Source organism: Medicago truncatula, chromosome 8, assembly GCF_003473485.1.
Source record: "Medicago truncatula cultivar Jemalong A17 chromosome 8, MtrunA17r5.0-ANR, whole genome shotgun sequence".
Classification (NCBI taxonomy): Eukaryota; Viridiplantae; Streptophyta; class Magnoliopsida; order Fabales; family Fabaceae; genus Medicago; species Medicago truncatula.
The window spans coordinates 31,792,960-31,815,145 of record NC_053049.1 but is presented as its reverse complement, the minus strand read 5'-3'; the positions used below and the strand labels follow the sequence as shown (position 1 = coordinate 31,815,145).

Genomic DNA, 22,186 nt, shown 5'->3' with positions numbered 1-22,186 from the left:
ATGGTCTTTGTTATAGATCATATACATCATTTAATGAATGAATCTAAAATACAAAGTTTTTCTTATAATACGATCGGATGGTGTATCATATAAAATGTAGTTTGATTTGTCTCAATAATGAATATTTTCAAAATATCAAATTTTTATAATTTTTTGGCAAAAATGCACTTTTGGCCCGTCTAGTTTCACAAACTTGCGATTTTAGCCCCCAAGTTTGAAAATAACACTTTTTCCCCCTTAAGTTTCACTGCCTTTGCAAAACCATGGTCCCCCTTGATTTTGACTCGGTCAAAGCTGATGTGTGTATTTTTTTTATATAAAATATTGACAACTGTGTGCACACATGGAAATTATTTAAAATTAAAAATAAAAAAATAGAAAAATGAAATTAAAACTAATAATAAACATTAGAAAAATCTTCTTCATCTTCAACTCTAATCTTCATCCTCAAAATCATTCAAACAAACCAACCCAAACTCAGTCTTTATAAATCATATCCAAACTCATATCTATTATTATTGTTGCTTTTGGTTTTCCCGTCAAACACAACAACAACATTGTTTCCTTCCTCTAATAAAAAAAAACAACAACATTGTCTCCTTGAGAAACTAAACACAACCCATTAATATTGTTGTCACCCACATCATTAGAATTAAAAAAAAAAGTAGATCGAAGCTACTGTTTACGCAGAACGCAGAACCACAACCATCGTTGCAGAAACAAGTGAACGCATATCCAAACTCATATCTATTATTATTGTTGCTTTTGGTTTTCCCGTCAAACACAACAACAACATTGTTTCCTTCCTCTAATAAAAAAAACAACAACATTGTCTCCTTGAGAAACTAAACACAACCCATTATTATTGTTGTCACCCACATCATTAGAATTAAAAAAAGAAGTAGATCGAAGCTACTGTTTACGCAGAACGCAGAACCACAACCATCGTTGCAGAAACAAGTGAACGACAATCTTAATTTTCGGCAATGTGCAAAGAAGCAAATCGAAGCTACTGTTCACGCGAGAGAGATTTGAAAGTTTTTTTATCGTGTTGATGTTCGATGAGCATGCAGAGCAAGTGAAAGGGAAGGTAAGATGAACCAATTCTAAGTTTAGCTTGTTGGTACTAATGTTAATTTTCATATTCTTTTCTAGATCTCAGTATATTTTTATGGGTTTAGAATGTTTATGGGCTTAATACGATGGTTTTTAGGTTTTCTTTTCGTTTTCCAATTAATTTATTTCATTTCTAATTATGTGGCTTTTATTTTATATTAAAATTAAAAATTACACAGCCAACATGTGACATGCCATCCACATCAGTTTTGACTAAGTCAAAATGAAGGGGACCATGGTTTTGCAAAGGGGGTGAAACTTAAGGGGAAAAAAGTGCTATTTTCAAACTTGGGGGCTAAAATCGCAAGTTTGTGACACTTGGGTGGCCAAAAGTGCATTTTAGCCTAATTTTTTCTAATAGATTAGTAAAGTTATTTAAGATCAAAATTGTGCATTAATATATGTGACAAAGTCAAACTGTATCACTTAATATAAAACCAATGGAGTATTATTTTGATACACCTCATTCAAGATATGGAATATATATTATTATTCTATATTACATAATCCCTTCCATCATAAAGGACAATTATCATTATGACCAGGTCCACCATAGTACAAGTAATTCCCCCACTTTTTACTATAAGCTCCTCTTATACTATAACATTTTGGTCTCAGCGCTGCATAATTGGGATCTGGCAGATCAATCCATGTGTTTTTAACATTAACTGAAACTTGCATATTCCTAATATATGCAGATTTTCTATAACCCAGTGATTGAAAATTTCCACTACCCATTTGGGTAGTAGTATGAGACCCTGATCTCATTAAATTCAGTACTTCTCCACCAAATTGAGCAAAATATGCTTCACCCTTTAATTCGTTGAACAAACGGCTTGGCCAATAACCAACTACATTTCCAGATCCATATTCAAGCCACCAATTTGCAACAAATGGATCCTTCACACAAAAAGAAAAAAAAAAAGTAAATCTTCAATGACAGGCTCTTGTTATGTGACAAAGTAAAATTACTCAAACATAGACATATAATCATAAGAGAAATATTTTAGTCTAACAATTTTAGAGACTAAAATGATAAATAGTTCCTTTATATTTTTTACACAAAACAAAACAATTTTAATATTTTTAACCTAGTAGCCAAAATATTGACTTATCTTTGCTTCTACAATTTTGATTGAAACATTATTGGGGATAAAAAGTAGTAAAAAAAAAAAAGAAATTTAGAGAGATACTCTCTCTTATCCTAAATTTAAGAGAAGATTCTTTTTTTAGATACATTGTATAAATGATGTATTTAGTTTATATTATAGTCTAGATACATTAATTATTCAATGAACCTAAAAGAAGATTCTTCTCTTATATTCAGGATCGAGGGAGTATCTTTCAAATTATACATAACCTTTAAGGATGTGTTTGGATTGAGAGTTTACGAGGGGAAAGGAAGAGGAGTGTTTACTTTTTCATTTTTAAACTACGGATTATATAACATATTTTTCTAGAATAAATTAAGTGTGATTGAAGTATTATAGGATCGTTTATAATGTTAATATGTTAATTTTTAAAAAATATTTTATAGTGTCCGTAATTTAAAAATAAAAAGTAAACCTTCTCCTCCTAAACCCTCCATCCAAACACAACCTAAAAGTTAATTTGATAATCTAAGGAGAATGTTACCTTCCAGATCTTTAGGGCAACATCAAACTGATTACGATTGATCGCTGACGCAGTAAGTGTACCTCCAATCACAATTTTCCTGTTGGTTTGAATAAAACCTGAGCATAATAAATTATAGCACCCAGTTTTGCCATCTTTATCCGCCTGCAATTATTAAAGCAAATATGAATTATATAGGATAGTCTACATTTTCCACCTCCTTTACTTCAATTAATTAACTTTTATGAAGCACGGACACTCCTTCAATTAGCCATGTCTCAGTGTCGGACATGTGCGACAGGACACCGACACATATAAATACATTAAATTATGTGAGTTTTTCAAAATTATTAACAGTATCGACGTATCAGTGTCTATGTCGTGTCCGGTGTCCATGTCTATATCCTTGTTTCATAGATTAACTTACATACCGTCCAATAAATAAACAATCTTGAGAGGCGATCCTTATAGAGATTCTCGTAGACCTGCATAAAATTAATATTACTTGAACTTATAACTTGCTTGATAAAAAATAGGTATATGAATAGTGAGAGATAGATATTTAGCATGCCTGCCAACCAACTTCAACAGTTTCTCCAGATTGAGAGGAAAGAGATATTTTAGCCAAACTGTATTCATCTTTATTTTCTGTTTTGGGGCTCCATACGTTTAGGTTAGCCTTTGCTCCTGTGTATCCATCCCCATTCACAGACCCATATGCATACTGTGTAGTGTGGAACAATAAGAAGAACATATTTGTTATTTTATATAGGAAAAGAAAAAATTGAGAGAAAAAAAAAATGAGTTTGTGCGATTGCATACTTCTCGATAGACGCCATCAACAAGTTTACTTCCAAATTTGCTAATAGAGTTAGCTCTTAACAAGTCTTGTTCTGTTACTCTTCTAATTGGAATTGTTCCTTCAGGGCATGATTCACCAGACAAGCTCCACAATTGAAATATGTCACTCATATTATCTATTTGATTATCCGCTCTTGGTCTTTTTGGAGGATCCTGTGTATATAAATATGCACGAAAAAATTCAATACAATAAAGTTGAAATTTAATATCTTACTTAGGTTCAAAAGTAATTTATGATTTTTTTTACTTAAATTAACAAAATATATATACAAAAAACAATACCAATGGTTTTGTTCCTTTCAATAAAGGATGATCGAAAGCCGGTTGTTTATGAGTCAAAACACAGTCTATGATATCACCATCGGGACTCTGCAAAAATGAACATTCACATAAACACAAACATGTAAATTAGGCTCCAAGAATTAAGAGTTGTTTGAATATGAAGTACTTACAACTTTCATTTATAAATTTCTTGTTTGGATAGAGTATTTGTTTATTCAAACCTGGATCTTTTTTAAAAGTTTGAAAACATATGTGGTAAAGATATAAATATAAAAAGAAAGGTGGTTCAAATTATTTTAAAAATCTAATTAGGTCATAATTGCAATTTTTGAAAAGTTGAGGAAAATTTATAGCGATCAATTGCAAAGTTTTACGAAAATATGGAGACCAATTTGCAAAGTTTTCAAAGACATTAATGATGTTTAAAATTTATTAAACATGCCTGAATTGTCTTAACAGCAGGCTTATTGAGCTGTTGAAGACGGGTTGCTATCATCTTCTTCATCTTCAACCTATGAAATTCGTTATCCGATCGAAAAGTTTGATTGACTGATCCGTGGTTACTTGCTTCAGATGATTTGATAGGAGAAACCAAACAAACAATGAGAAGAAAATGTAGGAGGAGGGAGTGATTGGGGTGCAAAAGTCCATTTTTGTTTTTGTGTTCTTAGATTTTGGTTTTGTGAATGCAAACAAACCTAACCCCATGTCAATCCAACATAAATATGTATATGACGGGTATTGTAACACTTACTTTGTGCTATAGCACCTGTGAAACTTAAGTGTATGGGTGTGTATATATAGTGCTTGTTAAAGAATATATTAATATCTCTACCCAAAAAAGAAAAATATATTAAAATTAAAAAAATAACGAATACATTTCAACGTTGACTAATAAAATAGTTAAGAAATTAAATATTTAATACACTACTAGTATATAGTCATTTAATATTAGTATACTTTTAAGTAGTCAAAACATTTTTTGAAGGAATTTTTTGGTCAAAAATGTTATTCAAACATTTAAGGAATTCTTTTAAATTCACTGTGCTTTATATTTTCATCCGTTCACGAAATATGTCCACTATTTTAAAATTTATTAGTTTTGGTCACCTTCCAAAGATTTCTTAATTAAGAATAAAAATGATGATGCATATTTTAAATGACGTAAAACCTGATGACGAGGAATGATCAACACATTAAATTGCTAGAAAACTATTTAAAATCTTCAAAAATAGCACCATGAGTGCTATACTATATTCAAAAGAAACATTGTTAGTGTTATACTATATTAATAAAAAAAAGAAGCACTATATCCAAAAAAGAACACATTGAAGAGTTAAGTTATTGTAGTTAACATTTATTGTGAAATATCGAGGCAGATATCGACGTAGGATAATTATCAGATACTTTCCTTATACGTATCGGGAAGTATCGACTAATTACTTTTTTTAAAAATTAAAATTTAATCTTCGGATACTCTCCTGCTACGTATCGGGAAGTATCAAGCAGCTATCGATGCAGGATACCCAGGGGATATGATATGTCATCCATTTTGAAGTATCAGGGCTTCACAGGTGTTCTACAATAAAAACAAAGAGAACTGCTAAATACAACGAAGCAAATTATCCCGACAGGATAGCGAATGATAAATTAGCCAATCAAAAAATAGGGATTCAAAGAATTCATGGTTTGTTATTGAAAAAAAGATGACGTCATTAATACCAAGCTTTTGTGGTAAACCCGTCGGGACGTTTTCTCGTTGCTGCTCTTCGCTATATACATCATTTCGCATAAACAAATGAATCCCCATATATTCAAAAGTACACGTGGCATGATATTGTGTATTATACAATTAATGATTTCCTCAAATTTTACTCAGAAAACTTGATATTGTGACTTTTTTATATGGTTTAAGTCTTGGCTTTTACAGCATAAAAAAACAAACATACCATTTAATTTCAACCCAAAGTATACATGTTTTACATTTTTTTTTTCTAAGCAGGGAGTAAGGACATTCATCAGGAGAAAAAACCGACATCCTAATTAGGTTTGCATCCCGGGAAACCTCCGACCTATGTCGTTGAACTCTAAAATTTAATTAAAATAACGAAAAAGATATACAAGAAGAGGGGGGGGGGGGGGGGGGGCGAATAGGCCAAAATCCTCAAAGAAAAAAACAAACAGAAAAAATAAAAACAATAGCAAACAGCAACAGACTAAGAAAATCTGCAATTAGGCGAACCAATAAAAACTAATAACAGTACCTCTGACATTCCAATATAATAAATTCATTGGGCTTACGTGTTTTCCATTATGAAGAACACAGGTTGATCAAATATAATAAATGCAAAAGCTAAAAAAACACACGCATTAAACCGAAATCAAATCAAAGTTTGGTGAAATAATGCAAACCCAAATCAATCGTCTTTCAAAACAAAAATTGCTCCTTTATACAAAATATTGGTTTTTTTCATGCACCATCACGAGTTTATCTTTTTTCAATAGTTTTAATAGGCTCCCAAATTGTAGCATCTATGGTGCTATATGATAGAAAATTAGCAAGTATACTAATTTAACTCGAAGTAATAAATAATTCGTTTCCACACGGACTGTTTTAATCTCTAATTAACAAGCACATTAACTTTAAGAATGGGGGGGGGGGGGGGGGGGGGGGGGGGTGTGTGTGTGTGGTTTGCCTTAGGCGAATTGGTTTTGAGTGCAACTGTAATTAAACTGATAAAATTAAAGTTGGTTTTGAAATAATATGGAGAAATGACATGTTGCTTAAGTTTACGAATGGTAAAAAGTTCAAGAAAAATTAACAAAATAGCTTAGGTCAATCCCTTGACTCAAGACTCTCTTTCTTGATTATAATTTCCTACTCGCTTAGGTGAACCTATAATCATGAAAGGTTTGAAGTCCGTTAATTTAAGTATCACAACCTAACAACGGTCCATCCCTAGATTGTCCGTTAGATTGAACAATACAAATATTTATGAGTAACACAATAGTGTCAATAGTCATATATACTATTGAATCAGTTACATCGGGTCAGAATCATAAAAGCATTAACAACAATTTATACTGAATAAACTAGAATGACATTCATAAAGATTAAGAGTTACATGTTACATAAACATGAGCTAATCACAAAGGATGTAACTACTCATGGCTAAAGCACAAATAACTAATGTAAAAGAAGGATTCAGATCTCCAGCTACAAAAGTCAGTTTCTTTCTCCAAACATTTGAACCCTTCGCTCAGAAAATAGTTCATCTTAAATAGAAAATTCTGGTTCGTGATCATACTCTGATCTAGAAAGGTCGTAGTACAATGGCCTCATTAGCTGCAGGTTTGCATCAGACGCTCCACCATATTGTAGTACAATGCTTGGAGATCGTACTACAATATTTACAGTAACAAAAGTTCTTCCAAGACGTTCAAAATCGTAGTACGATGCTTCCTTTGCTTATGCAATTGAAAAACGCTTGTTGTGGCTCATAATTCATGCATAATCACTTGAACTCGACCAAAATTACATAGAAATCAAAGCAAAAGTTATACATGACCTAGTGTCATCACAATCCCAAACTTGCAACGTTGCTTGTCCTCTAGGAACTTTATATTGAAATGAAAATTAACAGTAAAATAGCATTTACCTCATCAATGGTGGTATCATGAAAGTTCATCTTCTCATTAGCATTAGTGGACTAACTTGCTTGCCAAACATCCATTCCACAACTTCACGCAAATTCATGAATTTTCAGGTACACACAGTCGACATACTAATCACTATATTGCCATGAAAAGTTTCTAAACATCAATCAAAATTACATTGCAATACACTTTTAAGGACTTTTAGGGTGTAACGGGGCTAATGTCACAGGTGGGATTATTTTGGGAAGTATGCCTAAAATAACAAATTGGAGTTAAGCATTTCCTACTTATTTTGACAGTTTGGAACACCACAATCCTTAATTTTGCTTAAAAAGTCATAGCTTTGAGAACTAGAGAACACAACAGAAATTTCAGATCACTCAATTTACAAATCTTTGTCTCAATTTATTTCATGACTATCTACACACATTTTTTTGAGTTGATTTTGTTTTTTTTAATCAACTTGATTGCAATTGTTTTTTTTTTTTTTTTGATGAATTGAGACAATGTGATCAATATACTCATGTTCTCTATATCCTTCACCCCAAACTTAAAATGTTGTTATCCCATGAGCAACCCCAAATTTAGACTTTTTCAAACACATAATAATTACCTAACTCCAAAAGTTGGGTTAAAGTCCTAAGGCTCTAGGCTTGTAATATTGTCATCGAAACAACGGGGTTTAACCTATTGGCTCAAAAGTTGGCTTAAAAATGGGAAAAAAATCAGTGCAACAGATAGGCTTCAAAGTCTCAAAGTACAAGCATTTTGCCTTAGTGTGTAAGCAATGTAACCAATTGACATAAAGAAAATTTGCAAACCATAAAATTTATGATAAATCATATTAGAAGCCTAGAGACCTTAGGATTTAAAGGTAGGCTTCAAAGGCTCAAGTTGGCACCTCCATGCGATTCTCATCCTATACCGCCGACCCCATAAACCCTCAAAACATAAACAAAAACCAAAGAAAAGAAAATGGAAACAAAATTAAGGAAAACAATTGGTAATTTGATTTGGATAGGTTTCACTCTCTTCAAGCACTGACGAAAATTTATACAATACCATAGATGATCGATTATCGACTCATATATCAATAATAAAAAGGTTAATTATTGAAATTGACTCTGTAATATATGCGCTCTGAAAAATGACCCGTAAAATAAAAAACACATATCCTAACCCTGTAATTTGAGACTTTTATTATTTTTTATCCTGTAATATAGTTGAAGTACAAAAAAGCTACTTAGAGATTGAATTTTTTCATAATTTTTTTTCGGGCATATTCAAGTGGTTAAAATATTACTGTACACAACAAAATTAGAATCTTTTAACTAAGGATGAATTAATTATGAATTTTTAAAGCGCCAAAAACTCAAAAAACAAAACAACGAAATCCCCAACCTAGAAATCGACTTTTGAGTTGATTGTTTGCAGAGACATCTATATAAATACATGAAAAAAATCTGCAAATTTTCGTAGCATTTCAAAGACGTTTTAATTTGTTTTTATTTTTCAACCAAAACGTGCGAAATTGCAATTTTGTTCCTAGTAAACGTATACTCATGAGTCAAATTATGTTCCCTAACTTTGTAGGCATGGTTAGAACAGCATAAAAACTTTCACCATGAGATTTTGGAGTTTTTACTCGAGATACAAATTAATAATGAATTTTTTAAGAAATTCATAATTATGGAGAATAAAAATTCATTATAAATTCGTCGCCAGGCGGAAAAATCCAATTTTTTTTTGCGTACACCCATGTTTTAATATCCTAAAAATGCTAGAAAAAATTCAATCTCTAGATCACTTTTTTGGACCACGTGTATATTATAGGGTTATAATATGTATTTTTTATTTTATAGAGTCATTTTTCAGACATCGTGTATTTTACATGGTCAATTTAAACAATTAACCTATAATAAAATTCCAGGTTTGATTTAAGTAGGGATAGTGCTGATTATACCTGTACCTAATGGTGAATTAGTGATAAGGTGATTTACAATATGAGAAGGGAATGTGTTTGAATTTTGAAGAAGAGCTAGGGATGATTTATGTTTCTCTGAACAGAAGGATAACTTTCTTGTGTGTGTATCATGAGTATCTTCATCGTATGCAATTGAATGAATCATCCTATTCTCCATTAACATTGAAACAATTAATGTTCATACCGTTTTGCTAAAAATAAGGAGGTACACCATGCTTCATGAAACATGTGTCTTTGGTACGTATGACCAGTTTTGCCACAATATGAGCAAATCTTGATGCCTTTACCTTTGCCACCATGTGATCTACATCCCCTATCATATCTTCCACATGATCAAGAGCCTCTACCCGAAGATGGATTATCCGAAAATTGTTCCTCGAGACAGCCAAAATCATAGATTCATCCAAAGGAAAGTTGATTTTTCTTTCTTTTTGAACATGTAAAGAATAAACGTTCACTACTAGAAAAAGCAAAATTAGCGAGGGAAATTAGTGACTAGAAAAAATGAAATTCCTCACAAATTTCATGGTCGCAAAATTTAGTGACGCAATTAGAGAGGGATTTCATGTTTTCCCTCACTAAATATCCCTCACTAATTTTTGTTTTTTTAGTAGTGGTTTACTAGGAAAGAGATCCATTAGTATGATCTGAGCTCTTAAACTAGTTTATTGTTCATTGAGCCCTTTGAGAAATCTGATAACTTGATAACATTCCTTTAGAGGCGACCCTAAGATTTTTGGTCACAACAATACAATTTTCAATAAAGTTACTATTAGGAATAGGTTGTAAATTATCTAATTTCTGCCAAAGTTTCTACATCTTGGTGTAATAAGAAGAAATATAAGAATCACATTAGTTTCATAGCGTAGATTTCTTCCTGAATATCAGAGATCCTAAAGATATCACCTATAGAATATATCTTTGGGTTCTTTCGAAATCTCAGACGCAATATCCATCCCTAAGATACTCTTAGAGATTGCAGGATCAACAGAGTTGTTAAGCCATGGCATGATCATGGCGTTGGGTCTATTCCAAGCTATAGAACCATGATCTTCATATGAAGGTCTTGGTAAGGTGCCATTTATGAATTGAAGCTTGTACTTTGATCTCAAAGCAACTAGTTGGTAAGGCTCACCAAGCAACAGGTATTAAACTCTTCTATTCATGCTTGATTGTTATTTACAATAGTGTATAATTTATGTTAAAGTTCATTGTTGTTATAAACATATGCTCCAATGTATCTTTGTGGTTTTTGCTTTTGGCTGCGTCAATGCATTTCATTGTTTTTTTCTTCATATAAATTGGTGTATATAAGCTTTAATGGGATCTCTAACATGATGCTTTAGAATAATCTGGTATTCGCAACAGAAGAAGAAAACATTTATTCCGCTTTGAGGAATGTTGGGCGAAGGATACGAGATGCGAGAATTATGTTAAGGAATATTGGGGGAACTCTGCTCAAGATTGGGACACAAAAGCCAGGGCGGTGCAAGCTCTTGATAGTGACTTTAAAGAGTATCGTTGGCCTGAAATTAGGAAAGAAATTCACCAAATTGAGCTTCAGCTCAAGGATAACAAGATGTGGGAGCAAGAGGGGACTAATATTCAACGGTATAAAGAGTTTGAGAAGAAACATGGGGAGCTGTTACAAACAGAAGAATTAATTTGGAGACAAAAAAGCAGGGCAGTTTGGCTTAAAGAAGGGGATAAGAACACAAAGTTTTTTCATGGAAAGGCTAATCAAAGAAGGAAAGTAAACGAGATTACAAAGCTCAAGGATGATCATGGGGCTTGGTGGAACGGCTTTGAAAATGTGGAAAGATTGTTGGTTAATTATTTTTCTGACCTTTTTACTTGCTCTGAACCGGAGATGATGGCACAAACTTGTGATGTGGTAAAAAACCGGCTAACCGAAACAGACAAGAATTGGTGTTCTCAACTCTACTCTGACGAAGAAATTGAAGCAGCGATCAAACAAATGCACCCCTTAAAAGCTCCAGGCCCGGATGGACTCCCAGCACTCTTCTACCAAAGGTATTGGCACATTGTAGGGTCTGATGTGAAAAAGCTTGTAAAGAATATCCTTAATAATAACAGTTCTCCTGCCCATTTGAATAGTACTTATATTGTCTTAATCCCAAAAGGCAAGAACCCAAAGTCCCCAAAGGAGTACAGGCCCATTAGTTTGTGTAACGTGGTTATGAAAATTGTAACAAAAACTTTGGCCAATAGACTAAAGGCAATTCTGCCGAATGTTATTGATGAGGAACAAAGTGGTTTTGTGCAGGGAAGGTTGATCACTGATAACGGCTTAATTGCTATGGAGTGTTTTCATTGGCTAAAGAAAAAGCGTAAAGGAAAGAAAGGTATGATGGCGGTTAAATTAGACATGTCAAAGGCTTATGACCGCATTGAGTGGAGTTTTGTCCAAACTGTTCTTCAAACAATGGGAGTTCCAGAGAACATGGTGAAGGTGATCATGAGCTGCGTCTCAACAGTTTCATATCAAATTCTTATAAATGGCCAACCTAGCAAAGCTTTCTCTCCGGAGCGTGGACTCCGCCAAGGTGACCCAATCTCACCCTACCTCTTTATCCTTTGTGCTAATGTGTTATCTGGTTTAATTCACAAGGAAGTTTGATGCAAAAATATCCATGGTATTAAAATAGCAAGGACAGCCCCACAAGTTTCCCACCTTCAGTTTGCAGACGATAGTCTCTTGTTTGCTAGAGCAAGTCAAAAAGAAGCCAATGTCATTCTCAAAGTTCTTGAAACTTACCAGAAAGCTTCTGGTCAAGTGGTTAACATGGATAAATCTGAGGCCTCTTTCAGTCGAAATGTGCAAGAAGCAGATAGCCAAATCATCTGTAATATGATGGGAGCAAAGACTGTGGTTTCTCAGAATAGATACCTTGGCCTTCCGGTTGTTTTTGGGAGGTCAAAGAAGGTTATCTTCTCTTTTGTGAAAGATAGAGTGTGGAAGAAGCTTAAAGGGTGGAAGGAGAGATGTCTATCGAGGGCCGGTAAAGAGGTTCTTATCAAATCTGTAGCCCAAGCCATCCCGAATTATGTAATGAGTTGTTTCAAGATCCCAGAGGGGTGTTGCAAAGAGATAGAGGCCATGATTGCTAGATTTTGGTGGGGTGCAAAGGAAGGAACAAGGAAGCTCCATTGGTTGAGTTGGGATCGAATGTCAGCACCAAAGATGAAAGGTGGTATGGGTTTCCGGAATTTCAGTGATTTCAACAAAGCACTTCTAGGGAAGCAGAGCTGGAGACTTATCAAAGATGAACAGTCCCTGATGGGAAGGATTTTCAAGAGCAGATATTTTCCTAGAGGTCACTTTTTGGAGGCTTCAGTAGGATATCAGCCGAGCTATGCATGGCGGAGCATCCTATCAGCTAGAGATATTGTTCAAAGAGGAGCTGCTTGGATTATAGGAAATGGCAGGAAGGTTCGAATTTGGAAAGATAATTGGGTGCCACCTCATCTTCATGCTACGGTCTTTAGTCCGGTTAGAGGGATTCAGAAGGAAGCCACTGTGAACGAGCTTATTTTTTATGATATTCGAATTTGGGATAGGCGCCTTCTCAATCAAATTTTTCTTCCTATGGAGGCACAGGCTATTGCAAACATTCCACTTCCGTCAAGTGCTAGGGAAGACATATTGTTTTGGCCGGGTGAAAAGAGTGGTGAATATTCCGTTAGATCAGCCCATCATTTCTTGAGCAATGAAAAAGTTGTGAACCAGCCGGGACCGTCATTACTCCCTTGGGATAAGTTGTGGAAACTCATTTGGAAACTACCTCTCCCAACAAGGGCCCGAAACTTCATGTGGAGACTTGCCCGTAACATCATCCCAACAAGGTGCAATTTGAGAAGGAGGGGAGTAGTTCTTGATACGGTGTGCCCTCTTTGTTTTGACGCAGATGAGTCGTCCAACCACCTCTTCATGGCTTGCCCTATGACGCTGCAGGTATGGTTTGCCTCCCCTTTGGGTTTCCAACCTCCCCCTCAAACAGACTTAAATGCTTGGTTACAAAGTTGGCTATCAGCAAAAGAACCTCTAGCTGTCCAACTTTTCTGTGTGTGCCTTTGGAAAATCTGGTTTTTTAGAAATCAAGCTATTTTCAATCAAGTTGTTTTTGAGCCTAGGATGGTTGCTGCAAGTGCTCATGATTTTGTCTCGGAGTTTAATCTAGGAAATCCGACGCGCTCCGTTGACAGACTGCAGATCCCTGCACAAGTTTGGATTACTCCTCCTACTGATTTTTTGAAAGCCAACATAGATGCTGGGCGCGACAAGCACGGGAAGGTCACTTGGGGGCTGGTTATTCGCAATCATGAAAGCGAGGTGCTCTTTGCAGCGACTCAAAGTCCTGATATCATGGCTGATCCACTTTTGGCAGAGACTCTTGGTCTAAGATGGGGTATCCAAACTGTCCTAGAATTACAACTTAGTAATGTTATGTTTGAATTGGATGCTTCTGTTGTAGTTAAGTGTTTCAATGGGCTGTCAACAATAGCTAGTATTAGTCCCTTTATTAGTGACTGTCATGACTTGTTTGGTAGTTTAGTTGGTAGTTCTGTTAGCTTTGTTAATCGCTCTTGTAATGTAGCTGCTCATGAGCTTGCTCAGGCTGCAAAATCAATAGGATCACGTACTTGGGTGGGGAATGCCCCTCTTAAAGTCTGGTCTTTGTTCTCTCTTGATTTGTTTCTTTAATGAAAGAGTGGATTGTCAAAAAAAAAAAAAATTCTGCTTAAATAGTTGTATATAACATATGCATTAACTGCGTGAGTGAATTGCTACAAATTACATCAGTTAAATTATCTGTTTCTAAGGAATTACTGCCCCCAGGTGGAATCCATTGTCTTCCTCAAACAAGTTCATGTGTCAAATAAATCAAATGAAATTTCAAACTAAATCGATTTTCTTTTTATTTTATGCGAGAATCACCATTGGGTGTATTCAGCTTGATTATTCTTTGGATATTCAATCTTTATAACATCCTTTCAAAGAGCTCATATTTTAATGTAAATTTTAGGTGTTATTGTTTTGCTCCTTCAACCGGTTGAATGCAATCCACTTTCCAGACTTTCAAGAAATGAGCGTTGCTGCTCAAAATCTTTAGGGTTAGTGGTGCTTTACCTCCGGTAATATAGGTCATTTTTTGTTTTCCCGTATAAAATATGTTTTTTTTTTTAATTTCATCCTTATAATTTGAAGATATTTTGTTTTGGACCTTCATGGAAAATTTCAACCCCTGTAATTTGAACAAATATAGGTTTACCCCCTTCTAATTTGAGCAAATTTCGATTTACCCCCTTTTTAATTTGAGAAAATTTCGGTTTACCTCCCATGACATATCTTCGATTTTGTACAGTCAAAATTCATGAAGGTCCAAAACCAAAAATCTTCAAATTACAATGACGAAATCCAAGAATTTTTTTTCAGGGGCTAAAACTGGAAATGACCTACATTACAGGAGGATAAAACACTATCAACCCAAATCTTTACGGTGGCAATTGGGAGAAAAAAGAATCAAGCAGAAAAATCGAATGGAAAGTTGATAATATGGTTGCAAGAATAAGAACAGTGCAAAGGAAAATTTAGACCGCGTGTTACATTGGATGAAAACTTTTAATCATTTTAATATGTAATTCACTTTGTGTTGCATAGTTCATTTCCATTATGAAATCAAATTTCAAATGTTTGTATGAGAACATATTTAGAGTTGCAAATCTAAATAAAGTTTGATCTAATATTGGTTAATTCAAATATGATTGAAGTCTAAGCAGAGACAAATTTAGTAGATTCACAATTTTTTAGTTTAGACAATTTTGCGACACTTTTTACAACTTCTCAAAAATTAGATATGACATTTTTTTATCATTACCGGTGATACAAGAAGTGTTACAATAATGTAACATTTTGCAACACATTCTGATTGTTACAAATAATACTATAAAATGTAACTAAAGTTTGTTTAGTAAGAGGGGCTTTACCTAACAATTGTTCAAAGGTTACTAAATTTAATTAGTAATATTTTTCTTGATTTAGTTACAATTTTCGAGTGTTACTGGTTCATAATTATATTGTAGTTAACTGCCCTAAAAAGTAACTAGATAGAAGACGAGTAACAAGAATAAGAACTCGGTTTTCACTTCGATGGATGAAGTATAGGGGCTAAGATTATTACTCTGATACATTTTTTTCTTGGTGTTCGTGAATCCATCATTAACTCTTTCAGCAGAACTCTTGATCAAAAGAAAAGATGAATTTAAAAACAAAATTTGTTTTCAATCACTACTAGAAAAAGAAAAATTAGGGAGGGAAATTAGTGACGGAAAAAATAAAATCTTTCACAAATTTCTTAGTGGCAAAATTTAGTGACGGAATTAGGGAGGGATTTCACGTTTTCCCTCTCTAAATTTCCCTCACAAATTTTTTCTTTTCTAGTAGTGAATATAGAAATTAATATAGACATACATGGTGTAGAAACGACACAAATAAAAATAAAACATGAAGATTCTTGAATAAAGAATCACAAAGAGGAAACAGTTTCTTAAAATTCTTAAGAAATGATAAAACATTGAAAGAAATAAGGAGATTTGTGAAAAAACGATGCAGAAATGCGCAGGGAAGAAGATGAATACTCATCGAGATGAAGGAGGTATCAAATCTAGTTGCAACTGATACCAATTAAAATGATGAGCTTGATCCATAGATAAGAAATCAATAAAGCATTCTACACTAAATAAAAAACCAATGAATTGAAAGATAAATGTTAATATTCACAAATCTAAGTGTTACAATGCGGAACAACACTTACAAATAATATCACAAAATACATGAATATTTAAAGTGATGTAGGTTGGCAAATTTACACCACAAATTATTCTGAGTAATTAGTAAAAAATTAACCTACGTCAAAATTTAGGGTATCCCAATCAATGGAAGAGGATCCCATTACTATAATTGAGTCTTTCTCAACTTCATTTGAAGTTTTTTATGATTTTAAGGTTAAAATGGATTTGTACCATGCATGCAGAGAGTTTGAGCATTAGAACTCACCAATATAAACAAGTGCAAAAAAGAATTTATTAATATTTTAAAAAATGGTTCCCTTAATATTTCTTATTCAAATTATTCATTGTTCTCTTAAGGACAATTCTTATTATAGCCAGGTCCACCATAGTATAAGTAACTTCCCCAGTCCTTAATAAACCCTCCTTTTACATTATAACAATTTGGGTGATCTGATGAAAAATCAGGATCTGGCAAGTCAATATAGACATTTTGTTCAGTAACTGCAACTTTCATTTTTTTTATAAATGCAGCTCTGCCAAAACCACGTCCTGATACAAAATGTCCACTACCCATTTCAGTTGATGTATGAGCCCCTGATGGCTTTAAATTGAACACTTCTCCGCCGAATTCAGCAAAATATGCTTCACCCTTTAATTCTGTGAACAAGGAAGCTGGCCAATAGCCAATATGTATGCCAGATTCTAATTCAAGCCACCAATTCCCATTGTTTGGATCCTTAACAAAAAAATTAAATCAATAAAATTAACCTTTAATGAAATTATTTTGTTTTGTGACAAAGTCAAGTTACTAATGACGGCAATGCTATTTTCAGCGAAACAATACATCAAGAAGGTCTCGCGAATTGACTGCTTCAATGGTGGAAATAATAGACCGTTGGATAAAAGGAATTTCAACATAAAAAGAAGTCGTGACGTTTTCGCTATGCAAATTCTCACGAGAAGTAGCATTTCCGTATAATGAAGCACTCCCTGCTAATACACTCTAACTTCTAAGTGAGAAACACACTTCTCATGGTATATAAATTAAACCTACCCTTTGATATTGCTAAATATTATTTCATGGAAACAAAAATGGAGAGATGCATTTAAAATTACGGAAATGCTACTTCTCGCGAGAATTTGCATAGCGAAAACGTCACAACTTCTCTTTAGGTTGAAACACTTGCAATTGCAGCACATGCTTTCCTTTTATCTATCGGTCTATTATTTCCACCATTGAATATATATCCAATGGTAGCAGTCAATTCGCGAGACTTTCGTGATGTATTGTTTCGCTGAAAATAGCATTGCTGTTAAAATTATTCATGTTCTTAAAAAGTTAATTTGGTAATGTCATGAGAATATTACCTTCCATATAGTCAATTTAAGACCATATTGTTTTCCATCATATATAGAAGCTGGAGTAACTGAACCTCCTAATACCACTTTATTATGAGTTTGAACAAAGCCTGAACATTTTAAATCGTAGCACCCATTTTGTCTTTCTGGATCAGCCTGCAATTAATAATGTGTATGTTACGTTTGAAGCAAATAAAAACTATATCCTTTACAAAAATAAGTTCACTTACCGTCCAATGAATAAACAATCTAGGGCGGCCATCCCCATAGAGATGTTGGTAGACCTACAAAATAAAAAAAATTAATATTACTTGAACTTAATTTGATAGATTTTTTTTAATGGCAAATAGAATATACTCTCTCCGTCCCAAATTGTATGACGTTTTGGACATTTCACACATATTAAGGAATGCAATTAATATTGTGTAGAAAAGATATATTATGAGTTGTTTTACAAAATTGTCCTTAATAAATAACATGGGAAAAATAAATGAAAGAATTGAAAGAAAAGAGAGTAATAAATAGTTAAGGTTATAATAGGAAAAGTAACATTAATGTTGCATTGGTATTGTAAAGCGACATATAATTTGGGACAAATATTTTTCCTAAAGCGACATACAATTTGGGACGGAGGGAGTATAAAGAAAAGGGGGAACCCTAAACACTACAACAACATAGATGTACTCAAAAACAAAAGAGAGAAGAAACCAGAGCTTGACAAAATACAAGACTAAAAAACAGGAACAAAATTGGTAGGGAAAAACAATTAAACAAACCCCCAAACACAGTAACCATTGAACCCAGTCTAACCGGAATCTTGAAGAAGTCGACGCCAATATCGCACAACCCATGCCCTAGACCCGTGCATTTTTGAAGTGCCCTACTGAATCCCTAGTAACACCACCTCCGACCTTAACCACAGAGATATTATACCACAGCCAGGAAGCAACCTCGCACCTAACTAAAAGGTGAGCGAACATGCGGTAACACTAGAATAAAAAGTAACCCTCATTTTTTTTATGTTCTATAAGATAAAGATAGCTTATGAAAATAATTTGTAACTTATATGAAAATAATTTAACTTTAAATCATCTCTTACCATACAAATTTGATACGCATCAACACTTATATGATAAGTCATTATGCTATAAGTAGTTAATTAAACTGTTTGCTCAAAAAAACAAAATAAATTGTTCGTTATTAACCTTTTGCCTTCTGAAAAATAAAATAAACTGTTTATCCTAATATGACCACATAACTGGTTCACATATATACTAATAATATTGTAAATTCCAATTAACTGGTAAAAGAAATGTATACCAATCAATTAGAATAAACTGGAAAGAAAAAAAAAAAAAAGTGCAAAAAGCCATGAATGATGAGTGTTATATTTAACAAACCTGCCAACCAGTTTCAATAATGTCTCCAGATTTTTGCGAGGAAAGCAATATTTTAGCCGCGCTGAATTCATAACAATAGTCCAGTTTGGGTTGCCATATGTTTAGGACAGCCGACGCTCCTGTATACCCATCTCCTTGCACAGACGCCATTGCATGCTGTTCAGTGTGTAGCAATAAGAAGAACCCATTTGTCATTTCATTTTTAAAATAGCATAATGTTTAGAAAACAATTAAGTCAATTTTGGTTGGTGTTTAACTTTCTTGCTATAGAAAATAAGAAACAGTTGGATCAAAGATATAAATAAAATGAAAATAGACAGTTTCAAAAGAAACAAACAAACATCTAGTTGCTTAACTCTTTTCTGTGTGACCTCAAATGCTACATGAGAATATGAGATTAAACTTAGGGTTTCATTATTTTAATAATAGTGCCGTACTATAATACTATCTCTAACTTCTTTTTCTTTCTAATTTCAACAAAAGAACCTCCTACTTTTCCTTATTTTTTTCAGTTTCAATTTCACTATTTCCAAACATTTTCCTTCATAGATACTCTATTTGTTCTCGTATATAAACAGATTATTTCGTCACGTTTATTAAATAACTGATTTGTATTTTGTAAATAAGATATATTAATTATTCAATAAATCTTAAAAATAAAATTTTGCTTATATATGAGATCAGGGGAGTACAATAAAAACTCTCACACACAACGCAGAAAGCTTTTTTCCTCCCAGTACACTAATTTTATCTCTCATTTTATTGTTAATAACTCTCGAACTCTCTAATTGATGAAAGAGTAGCTTTCTTATCTATTCTCTTTCCTCTATTCTATTTAATTATTCTACTTGTTCTCCTTTCTTTTCTTTTTTTCCTCTCTCTATATATTTGACAGATATTTGTTTTTCCTTTTTGTATATATTTGAAAGAGTAGTTTTTTTTTTCCTCTTTATATATTTACGTTTAATTAATTATTAAAAAAATAAATTTTTTATTTTTTTTAATAATTAAAAAAATAAACAAATTACACACGTGGCGTCCACATGTACGTTGACTTGGGGGGCCAAAACTGCAAAATGGGCAATACTTAATTAGGGGGCGGTTTTGTATTTTATTTTGTTAAGGGGCCAAAATCGCAAATTATTTAAACATAGGGGGCCAAAACTGCTATTAAACCTTTATTATATATCTCAATTACCATAAGAAAAAGAAACAAGTAAAAATGATAAAGAAAAATTAATAAAAAAAAAAAAAGAGTTTATGTGATTGCATACTTCATAACTATCTCGATCGATGTATTTTCTTCCAAATTGAGTAATCGATCCGGCTCTTAACAAGTCTTGTTCGGTTGTTCTTCTAACTGGAATTGTTCCTTCGGGACATGATTCACCAGACAAGGTCCACAATTGAAATATGTTACTGAAGTTACCTGTTTGGTGAACCCCTCTTGATCTTTTTGGAGGATCCTGTATATATAAAAATATGGAAAAAAAATTCCCAACTATAAAGTAGAAATATAATAACTTATCTTCAAAAATTAGTTTTGATTTTTTCTTAGAACAACTTAAAAATAAAAATATACCAATGGTTTTTGCCCTTTCAATAAGGGATGATCAAAAGCTAGTTGTTTATGAGTCAAAATACAGTCTATTATATCACCATCAGGACTCTGTAAAATTGAAAACAAACACAAACACAAGAATTAAGTTAGGCTCCAAGATTTAAGAGTATGTTTGGATGAAGTAATTGAAAATTCTAAAGAATGTAAAATTGTAAACATTCAAAATGCTTTAATTGTTATCCCTTCAATTATATATATATATATTTGTATATTTGGAAGATTATTGGCTTATTTAAAGTTTCAACAATTTTGTGGTAAAATATAAATATCAAAATAAAAATGGTTCAATTTATTTTTAAAAACAAATTATGTCATGATTGCAATTTTGGAATAGTTGATGGACAAATTTAAAAAAAAAAAAAAAAGAATTGAAATTTACAGCGACCAATTATCAAAGTTAAAATAAAAATATAAGACTAATTTTTTTTTTTAATTTGTAACACAAAATATGCCTTTTTTTTCCTTGACGCATTTAGCGTCGGGGTTTGAGTTTTGACACAAAGGAGGACGCACTTCGTCGTCTTCCTCTGAACCGAAATATAAAGACTAATTCAAATGTTTGGAAACATATAAATCCAAATTTTTATACATATTGAAAAAAATAGTTATAAAGATCATAAAAAAAAAATAGTTATAGAAATTCCTTCATTAACTTTTAATATGGATTTCTTTTTTAATATGGATCTTAAAATGATCTTTTTTTTTATCCATTCCTTATGAAATTCATTTATTTTGAAAATTTTGACAAAAAAAAAAATATAATACCTTAAAATTCTCCAAATTTTATGAAGGAAAAGTTCTCCAAATTTTAGTATCCAAACAACGTAATTCATAACGAAGAATATAAACTACGATCTGAAATTATGTTCATACAGAAAATTTCTTCATCCAAATACACTAAAAAAGTTTTAATTTTTTTATAACATGCCTGAATTGTTTTAACAGCAGGCTTGTTGATCCGTTGAAGATGGGATGTAATCATCGTCTTGTTCAACTTGTGAAATTCGTTCTCTCCTAGAAAAGCTTGATTGTTCAGTTGATTGTGGCAGGAATGAATAGGATAAACAAAAGACACAATGAGAAAAACATGTAGGAGGAGGGAGCTAAAGTCCATATTTGTTTTCGTGTGTTTAGATTTTGGTTTTGTGCATGAAAACAAATGTAACCCCGTATCCATCAAACACAAATATGCATATGAATGGTATTGTAAGCCTTAATTACTTTTAAAAACCTAGAAAACTTTTGTGTACTTATATTGATATATAAACATGCTAAAGAAAATAAATATTCCCTACAAATATGATTAAGAAAATAACTTCTTAAAATAAAATATTTAATATTATTCAAGTATTTGATTTAATATTATACTTTTTTTAAGTAGTCAACATTTTTTTGGTCAAAATATTAATTTAAGATTTATGGAGATATCATCATTAAGTAGTCAAATATTTTGCGATAATAAAGTTACTAATGAGCAAG

The 22,186-nt window shown here is 32.7% G+C and overlaps 3 protein-coding genes across 3 annotated transcripts; 1 reads left to right on the top strand and 2 right to left on the bottom strand.

Moving 5' to 3' along the window:
* Nucleotides 1-1,628: 1,628 nt before the first annotated feature.
* On the bottom strand, nucleotides 1,629-4,627 carry LOC25501472 (uncharacterized). The gene is made up of 8 exons (XM_039829132.1): nucleotides 4,316-4,627; nucleotides 3,874-3,960; nucleotides 3,533-3,744; nucleotides 3,302-3,461; nucleotides 3,162-3,215; nucleotides 2,752-2,895; nucleotides 2,133-2,143; nucleotides 1,629-2,047 (listed from the first exon to the last, which is right to left on the bottom strand). The coding sequence occupies exons 1-8, from the start codon at nucleotides 4,376-4,378 to the stop codon at nucleotides 1,633-1,635; spliced, it is 1,146 nt and encodes a 381-aa protein (XP_039685066.1). The 5' UTR covers nucleotides 4,379-4,627; the 3' UTR covers nucleotides 1,629-1,632.
* An 8,509-nt stretch (nucleotides 4,628-13,136) lies between these two features.
* On the top strand, nucleotides 13,137-14,260 carry LOC112417530 (uncharacterized). Its single transcript, XM_024773731.2, has one exon. It carries the CDS (start codon nucleotides 13,347-13,349, stop codon nucleotides 14,238-14,240), a length of 894 nt encoding a protein of 297 aa, XP_024629499.1. The 5' UTR covers nucleotides 13,137-13,346; the 3' UTR covers nucleotides 14,241-14,260.
* A 2,419-nt stretch (nucleotides 14,261-16,679) lies between these two features.
* Nucleotides 16,680-21,821, bottom strand: LOC25501471 (uncharacterized). Its single transcript, XM_013590709.3, has 7 exons — nucleotides 21,636-21,821; nucleotides 20,669-20,755; nucleotides 20,361-20,552; nucleotides 19,087-19,242; nucleotides 17,917-17,970; nucleotides 17,696-17,842; nucleotides 16,680-17,063 (listed from the first exon to the last, which is right to left on the bottom strand). Exons 1-7 carry the CDS (start codon nucleotides 21,819-21,821, stop codon nucleotides 16,680-16,682), a joined length of 1,206 nt encoding a protein of 401 aa, XP_013446163.2.
* Between the last annotated feature and the right edge of the window lie 365 nt (nucleotides 21,822-22,186).

Coding starts and splice junctions, on each gene's coding strand:
- LOC25501472 (XM_039829132.1), bottom strand. CDS start 4,378: ATGAAGAAGATGATAGCAACCCGTCTTCAACAGCTCAATAAGCCTGCT. Junction 3,745..3,873: donor TGAAAGGAACAAAACCATTG/GTATTGTTTTTT, acceptor TTATATACACAG/GATCCTCCAAAAAGACCAAG. Junction 3,462..3,532: donor GTATGCAATCGCACAAACTC/ATTTTTTTTTTC, acceptor ATTGTTCCACAC/TACACAGTATGCATATGGGT.
- LOC112417530 (XM_024773731.2), top strand. CDS start 13,347: ATGTGGAGACTTGCCCGTAACATCATCCCAACAAGGTGCAATTTGAGA.
- LOC25501471 (XM_013590709.3), bottom strand. CDS start 21,821: ATGGACTTTAGCTCCCTCCTCCTACATGTTTTTCTCATTGTGTCTTTT. Junction 19,243..20,360: donor TCGATCGAGATAGTTATGAA/GTATGCAATCAC, acceptor CACACTGAACAG/CATGCAATGGCGTCTGTGCA. Junction 17,843..17,916: donor GATTGTTTATTCATTGGACG/GTAAGTGAACTT, acceptor TATTAATTGCAG/GCTGATCCAGAAAGACAAAA.